The 7,188-nt window shown below is 29.1% G+C and overlaps 1 protein-coding gene across 2 annotated transcripts; it reads left to right on the top strand.

Annotated features, from left to right (window-relative positions):
• Positions 1 to 448: 448 nt before the first annotated feature.
• On the top strand, positions 449 to 6,181 carry LOC115721799 (sulfate transporter 1.2-like). 2 transcript variants are annotated; one of them, XM_061104155.1, is made up of 14 exons: positions 449 to 757; positions 947 to 1,278; positions 1,385 to 1,433; positions 1,519 to 1,723; positions 1,840 to 2,017; positions 2,104 to 2,169; positions 2,269 to 2,382; positions 2,520 to 2,636; positions 2,732 to 2,858; positions 3,116 to 3,402; positions 3,777 to 3,967; positions 4,524 to 4,609; positions 4,731 to 4,807; positions 5,838 to 6,180. In XM_061104155.1, exons 2-14 carry the CDS (start codon positions 958 to 960, stop codon positions 5,985 to 5,987), a joined length of 1,968 nt encoding a protein of 655 aa, XP_060960138.1. In that variant the 5' UTR covers positions 449 to 757; positions 947 to 957; the 3' UTR covers positions 5,988 to 6,180. The 2 variants fall into 2 exon arrangements, with proteins under 2 accessions (XP_060960138.1, XP_030506737.2); XM_030650877.2 differs by lacking the exon at positions 449 to 757 and having other exon boundaries at positions 928 to 1,278; positions 5,838 to 6,181.
• Positions 6,182 to 7,188: the final 1,007 nt, after the last annotated feature.

Raw genomic sequence — 7,188 nt, 5'->3', positions numbered from 1 at the left:
ATTTATTTATAGCGCGTGTGTATTCAATTACAATTTCCAATATTATTTTAGCATACACATACATAATATTAAAAAACATTTTTATTTAATTTAATTTTAAAATTCACTAATAACACCGTATGTCGATACTTGATAGTGTCGCTTAGCATTTTCTAATTAAAAATATGTAAATAAATTAACATATGATGACATGAGAGAATTAATGTTCAAAAAACGTAAGTGTTGAGAAGAGAGAGCTGACAATATATGAATGAGAGTAGCTATTGAGTTATGTACATATGTTTTTAAACTTAGGGTTTTATTATTATATTAAAAAAAAATTAGGGTTATTATTATACGCGATTAAGAAAGATTTTTTTTTCCTTTTATCTTTTTCTTTTTTAGGGTTATTAAATCCTAAAAAAAATAATCTAATATTTAATTTTTTTAAAAAAAATAGTGAAAATAAGTTTAGGATTTTTGTTATACGGTTATGAAAAGATATATTTTTAACTTTATTAACTTTAGGGTTGGTCAAGTTCATATATATAGATATAGTTTAGTTGACCTTGGGATATAGAACATGTCAGCTTCTTTCAAGTGGGCTATATATTCAATCGTATATTCATAATTGTGTACAGAGAACGAGAATCTATATAAGCGCCACATAACTCTTCCTTCTACTGCTCTCCACAAAGTATCGTATATATATTTTGTACTGTTCAAGTTCTTCGCTCGTCATCTCTTTTACTACTGGAATAAATATCTTAATAATATTGTATGTTTTTTCCTTTTTCTGAATATAAATTTTACGTTTTAATTATATGCACATATATGTGTTATATGCGTGTGTTAGTGAGTACTGAGTTGGTTAACATTTATGGCCTATATTTTAGGATCTAATAACAATCTTAATTATTGTATGTTTTAATTACTTACACATACATATATATGTATATATATGCAGGTGCATTCAAAATGAGTGGAAGAGTTGGTGATGAAATTCAGATGAATGAAACAGCAGATGGTGAGTTATCGATTGGGCCATTACCATACATCCACAAGCTTGGGAAACCTCCTAAGCAAAATCTCCTCAAAGAAATCATCACTGCTGCCAAAGAGACCTTCTTTTCGGATGATCCTTTGCGCTCTTTCAAAGACAAACCCAAGTCAAAAAAGTTTGTGCTCGGTGTCCAAGCTGTTTTTCCTATTATTGGTTGGGCTAGGAACTATAGTCTCTCCAAGTTTAAAGGAGATCTCATTGCTGGACTCACCATTGCTAGTCTTTGTATTCCTCAGGTTTGATTAATTAATATTTTAAATACTCCATTTGTTTCCAATTTGAGACTTATTAGTGTCCTCTCCATTTTTATTAATGTATATATATGAAAATCTTGTGTATTAGGATATTGGCTATGCAAAGCTTGCTTATCTGCCTCCTCAAAATGGATTATGTGAGTTTTATTATTTTCTCATGACTAGTAAGAAGAGCTTCGCTTATTGGGTTTCCCATATAACAATGTACATATGAATATGCAGATAGTAGCTTTGTTCCACCTCTTGTCTATGCTTTTATGGGGAGCTCTAGAGACATAGCCATAGGGCCAGTGGCTGTGGTGTCTCTGTTGCTTGGTGATCTTCTGCAGGCTGAGATTGATCCGAATGATCTCATTCCCTATCGACGTCTCGCTTTCACAGCAACATTCTTTGCTGGACTCACTCAATTGGCACTAGGTTTTTTCAGGTCAATATACATACATATAGTTTCTAAAATATTCATCATTAATTAATAAACAAAGTATTCTTTTTTTCACTTTTGTCTATCTAATTAATTCAAATTGCTGAATCCTACTATTTCAGATTGGGGTTCTTGATTGAGTTTCTATCCCATGCTGCCATTGTTGGGTTCATGGGAGGAGCTGCCATTACAATCGCCCTTCAGCAGCTCAAAGGTTTGCTTGGCATAAAAAAGAATTTCACAAAGAAGACAGATATTGTCTCTGTTTTGCGTTCAGTGTTTAACTCCGCTCATCATGGGGTAAAAATAAAAATATTATGATTCTTTTTTTAAGCTTTATACTAATTGAATTAACAATTTTCAACTAATCGATCATTGTTTTACAGTGGAATTGGCAGACTATAGTAATTGGGGTGACATTCTTGGCTTTTCTTCTGGTCGCCAAACACATTGTAAGGACAATCCATATAGCTCCTTAACTTTCCAATCACATGAGATATTCAATCTTGTTATTAATCTTTTTTCCTATCTTGATTGGATTGGATGGACAGGGAAAACGAAACAGAAAGTATTTTTGGGTGCCGGCTATCGCTCCTATGATCTCTGTTGTGGTGTCCACTTTTTGTGTCTACATAACTCGTGCTGATAAAGATGGTGTTCAAATAGTAAGCCACGCTCATTGGTGGTTATTAGGATATAATTAATTCTCATAATTTAATCATGCAAATGATCATGTTTGCATTCGTTCTATTAATAATAATTTTATATGCATTTATGAATATGATGTGTTTGTGCTATTCAGGTGAACCATATTGAAAAGGGTATAAATCCAGTCTCAGCCAATGACTTATTCCTCTCCGGAGAATATGTTGGCAAAGCCTTTAGGATAGGCGTTGTTGCTGGTATCATAGCGCTAACCGTAAGTAAAATCAATGATAAAATTAAGGAATGAAATTTTTTGTTAATTTTAACCCAAATGATTATTCAGGCAATTTTGTTTTCTGAATCTATCAGGAAGCAATAGCAATTGGAAGAACATTTGCAACCATGAAGGACTATCAAATTGACGGTAACAAAGAAATGGTGGCATTAGGAACAATGAACATTATTGGCTCTTTGACATCTTGTTATGTAGCTACAGGTAATCATTTCGTGTAATTAACAGAACTCTCTATAATGTTTGAAAATTTCCCATAAAATAATGAGAAAGACTCTATATATATCCTCTAAAAAGTATTTCAGTAGAAAGCTTTTCAATTAATTATTTTTTGTTATACTTGTAGTGCTAAATACTAATTAGACTTAAAAACACCCTAATCTACCCAAAAATCCTTTAGTGGTGTTCCTCATTAATTAATGAATTAATACAGATAATATTATTCATTATTATACTGGCAGGGTCGTTCTCTCGGTCGGCTGTGAACTACATGTCAGGGTGCCACACGGCTGTGTCGAACATCGTAATGGCTGGTGTTGTGTTCCTAACGCTAGAGCTGATCACGCCGCTATTCAAGTACACACCCAATGCCATCCTCGCTTCCATCATTATTGCCGCCGTGGTCAATTTGCTCGACTATGAGGCTGCCATTCTCATATGGAAGATCGACAAATTCGACTTTGTCGCTTGCATGGGAGCTTTCTTTGGTGTTGTTTTCATGTCTGTTGAGATTGGTTTACTAATTGCGGTAATCAACACCCATATTTTTTATATACATATCCATATATAATTGTTTTTATAAGTAATCTTTATATTAATTGTCTACTTTTTTAGAAAAATTAAGATATTCTATAATGTAGTTAAAATTTAGAAAATTTAAATTCAATCAACTGCACACACGCACAAATATTGGAACAAACACACACTAGCTAGTAACAAATTGTTTAAATTAGTTATCATAATCATAATTTAGTGGTTACGTTCGAATCTTCTACCCAGGTATTAAAAAAAAATTGAAATTTATGGAAGTTCATTCAAAACTATAACTTGTAAAAAACATTATATAACACTGCCTAATAATATTTAATATTGACTGTTTGTTTATTATGGCCATGAATATAGGTTTCTCTATCTCTTGCTAAAATTCTTTTGCAAGTGACGAGGCCACGAACTGCTGTACTAGGAAAACTACCGAGGACTAGTGTGTACAGGAACACCCTTCAATACCCAGAGGCAAGGAAGATTCCTGGAGTTTTGATTGTCAGAGTTGACTCTGCTATATACTTCTCCAATTCTAACTATATTAAAGAGAGGTACGAATTAGACCCAGAAAAACACAACCAATGATATGACTAACACTATTATGAGATCAACTTTCTTAATAAGTGTTAATTAAAAATGAGCATACTTGTGAAACATGGTAATCATGTTGAGGATATGCAATCATATATATATATATAGCCAGATGCATAGTTTGATATATTGCTAGAATTTGAGATAAGGTGTGTTATCTCAAAATTAATTAGCTATGAGAGAATTAATCCATGAATTTTACATATTTTATTATTTTTCCACATATTAATAATGACTCTCTTGGTTTCATTTTGGATCAATTTTTTTAAAATTTTTTGTAACTCTTTTTAATTTATTATTCCTGAATTACAAGTAATTCTTTTTGTAACTCTACTTTTCCTTTGATCAGTTTTTTATTTTTTTATTTTTTGAGATCCTTAGTATTTTTAATTTTGTTCTATTAGAATTTGAGATAATGTGCATATAAATTTATATATTCTATTAATTTTTCAATGGGGAACACTCGTGTGTGTTTATATATATACTTATTATTATTTTAATTTTAATTTGTGTCAGAATTTTGAGGTGGTTAGCTGAGGAAGAAGAGCTAGTGAATGAAAATAATTTGCCAAGAATTCAGCACTTGATTGTGGAGATGTCGCGTAAGCAATTCCATTAATTAGGCTATTATTAGCTATAGGATTAATTATCTTTCTTAGTCACCAAATTATAAAATCTACTGAATTTAACATATTTATCTTTTTCATCACAACTTTACTGCAGCTGTAACTGACATTGACACCAGTGGCATCCATGCTTTGGAAGAATTATACAAAAACCTTCAGAAGAAAGAGGTTCAGGTAATAATAATATCTCATTTTGGTCCTACAAAATCACAAAAGTTGACTTTCCTTTTCATTAAATTAAAGAGTACTTCTTTTATATAAATATACTGGCATAACTTTTTCTATTTTAATTATAAATATATACTATAGTCAAATCTCCCTCCCCCATATCAAAAAGAAAACAAAAAAAAATTATAATAACTTTTTTCTTTTTAGATGTTTAATTATAATATTTTTTAACAATAAACAGTATTATTCGTGTTTATTTCTATTATATAGTAATTATTATATATCGTAAAAAGAGCAGTATTTTTATTAGTGTCGTTTTATATCATAATTATGAATTTGTGGTCATTGCTATCGATAATATTCTAGTTGCTGTTCTCAAAGAGCGAAAACGTTATTTTTGTTCATGTTATATAATTAAAAATAAAAACTTGTAAAAAATTGCTTGGCTAAAGTAATCGGGTTTTCGCTCTTAATACTTTATATATGGGGTGGAAAATGTGGGTTTTTTAGGGAGACATTTTATTACCTGCAGTGAGTTGATATGCATTTATTTTTGAAATATTTTTCCACAAATCAATATATTTTTTCTACGTACTTTATATTTTGTAATGAAGTTATAAAATATATATTCTCATATATAGTGTGTTTCTCTCTTGTTTTTTATTTTATCTATGAGATTATCTTAAGTGTGGTTGTTTAAAGAATTTATTAAAATATGCTAAAAAAACATAAATAAGTTCTTCTTATTAAAAAATAATATTTGAAAGTAAACTAGTTTGTGTGGACATTATCCTAATCTGCTAAAGGGCACTAGTGGTGCCTAGCACCCTTCTATGTGTCAATATCGCTATTGGTACATCTAATTATCGAGTCACATATACTTTAATATAATAATTTTTAGAGAGTATTGTTAACCAATCGCAACGCGACATGTCGCAAAGGTGCTAATAGCAATAACAATGCTCATATATCTTTATAAATATTAAAAGGATTTGGTTAATAATGTTATAATATTATTTACTATTTTGTTGGGCAGCTTGCTCTAGCAAATCCGGGTACGATTGTGATGGAGAAGCTTTACGCGTCAGAATTCGCAAACGAGATTGGAGAGAACAACATCTTTCTTTCTGTTGGAGACGCTGTTCACGTCTTTGCTCCAAAAACTAGTAACACAGAAGAACCCTGATCCCAATTTAATGCATAAATCTTTTACCAAAAAAGAATAATAATAAATTAATACATAATTCTCTTATATATCATATCTTTATATATATGTTTAGTAAAGTGTAATCTTAAACGTACATGGCTTGATTTTGAACCCCCATTAGTCTTTTATTTAGTGATTGTGAATTTGTGAGATATATTTCTTTTTTATTATATTTAATATTTGTATATGGAAGACTTTTTAATAATTATATTAAATATATAACTACAGCAATTTTTTATTATTGAATAATTATTTAAGAATTGTGATTAATTTAAAAATTAACTAAAAATAAATAATAAATTACCATTAACCTAACATGATGATTGTTGTGAGAAAAGAATAGTTACCTAGTTAAGGTTGCATTTAGAAGTAATTGTGTAACTAATAATAATTACACTGCCTAATTGTATTATATTTTAAAATACAAAATGTATTAGGATGTAAGTAGTAATTACATGAAAATTTACCGTGAGGTCTAACTCGTTTATTTATGTTTTTCTTTAAAAAAAATTAAATAGGAATTTCTAATGTCATATTTAACAATACACTTGGCAATTATCCAATAAATTAATATTGCCTTTTATATATTAAAAGTGACTATATACAACAACAATTTTTAATTTAATGGTATTTTATATTTTTATTCTGTCAAAATAAACTGAGGTAATTAGCTCTCGGTTAACATTTTGAAAAAAAGAATAAAATAAATTAAACTCTTAAATATAAATTAATCTTTTCAATCACAATATATTAAATCTTAAAATATAAATTACTTTTCAATCGTTTGGATGATCTTATACGATTGATTAAATGCTTTTATTGAGGATTCTTCTACCTCCATCTATGCTGCAATTCTTTCTCCTTTCATTTTTCTCTAGTTTCTACAAAAGTAATAACTAAGCACAAATTCCTTAAAGTTTCTAAATATTCTCTGTTTGTTAGGTACAAGATTTCTATTATGACTTTTGTCTTACGTATAAAGTGATAAATATATATACGGAATAGGGTAATACGGAATAGGGAATTTTTTTTTTTTTTTAGATGTTGTGGTTATTATGATGTAAGGTATATAATCTTACTATAAAACTGGTTGTATAAAATTAAAACTTTATACATATTATAATAATATTTAATAATATATTTATTTAAAAAATAAAATAATATTAATAATTAAAAATTT

Source organism: Cannabis sativa, chromosome 9 (assembly GCF_029168945.1).
Source record: "Cannabis sativa cultivar Pink pepper isolate KNU-18-1 chromosome 9, ASM2916894v1, whole genome shotgun sequence".
Lineage (NCBI taxonomy): Eukaryota > Viridiplantae > Streptophyta > Magnoliopsida > Rosales > Cannabaceae > Cannabis > Cannabis sativa.
This window is presented reverse-complemented; position numbering and strand designations above follow the sequence as displayed.

Bases quoted from the DNA above. Each gene is read 5' to 3' on its own strand.
- LOC115721799 (XM_030650877.2), top strand. From the start codon at position 931: ATGTATATATATGCAGGTGCATTCAAAATGAGTGGAAGAGTTGGTGAT. The intron at 3,403-3,776 runs GTAATCAACACC...CCATGAATATAG, and splicing joins AGATTGGTTTACTAATTGCG to GTTTCTCTATCTCTTGCTAA. The intron at 4,808-5,837 runs GTAATAATAATA...TTTGTTGGGCAG, and splicing joins TTCAGAAGAAAGAGGTTCAG to CTTGCTCTAGCAAATCCGGG.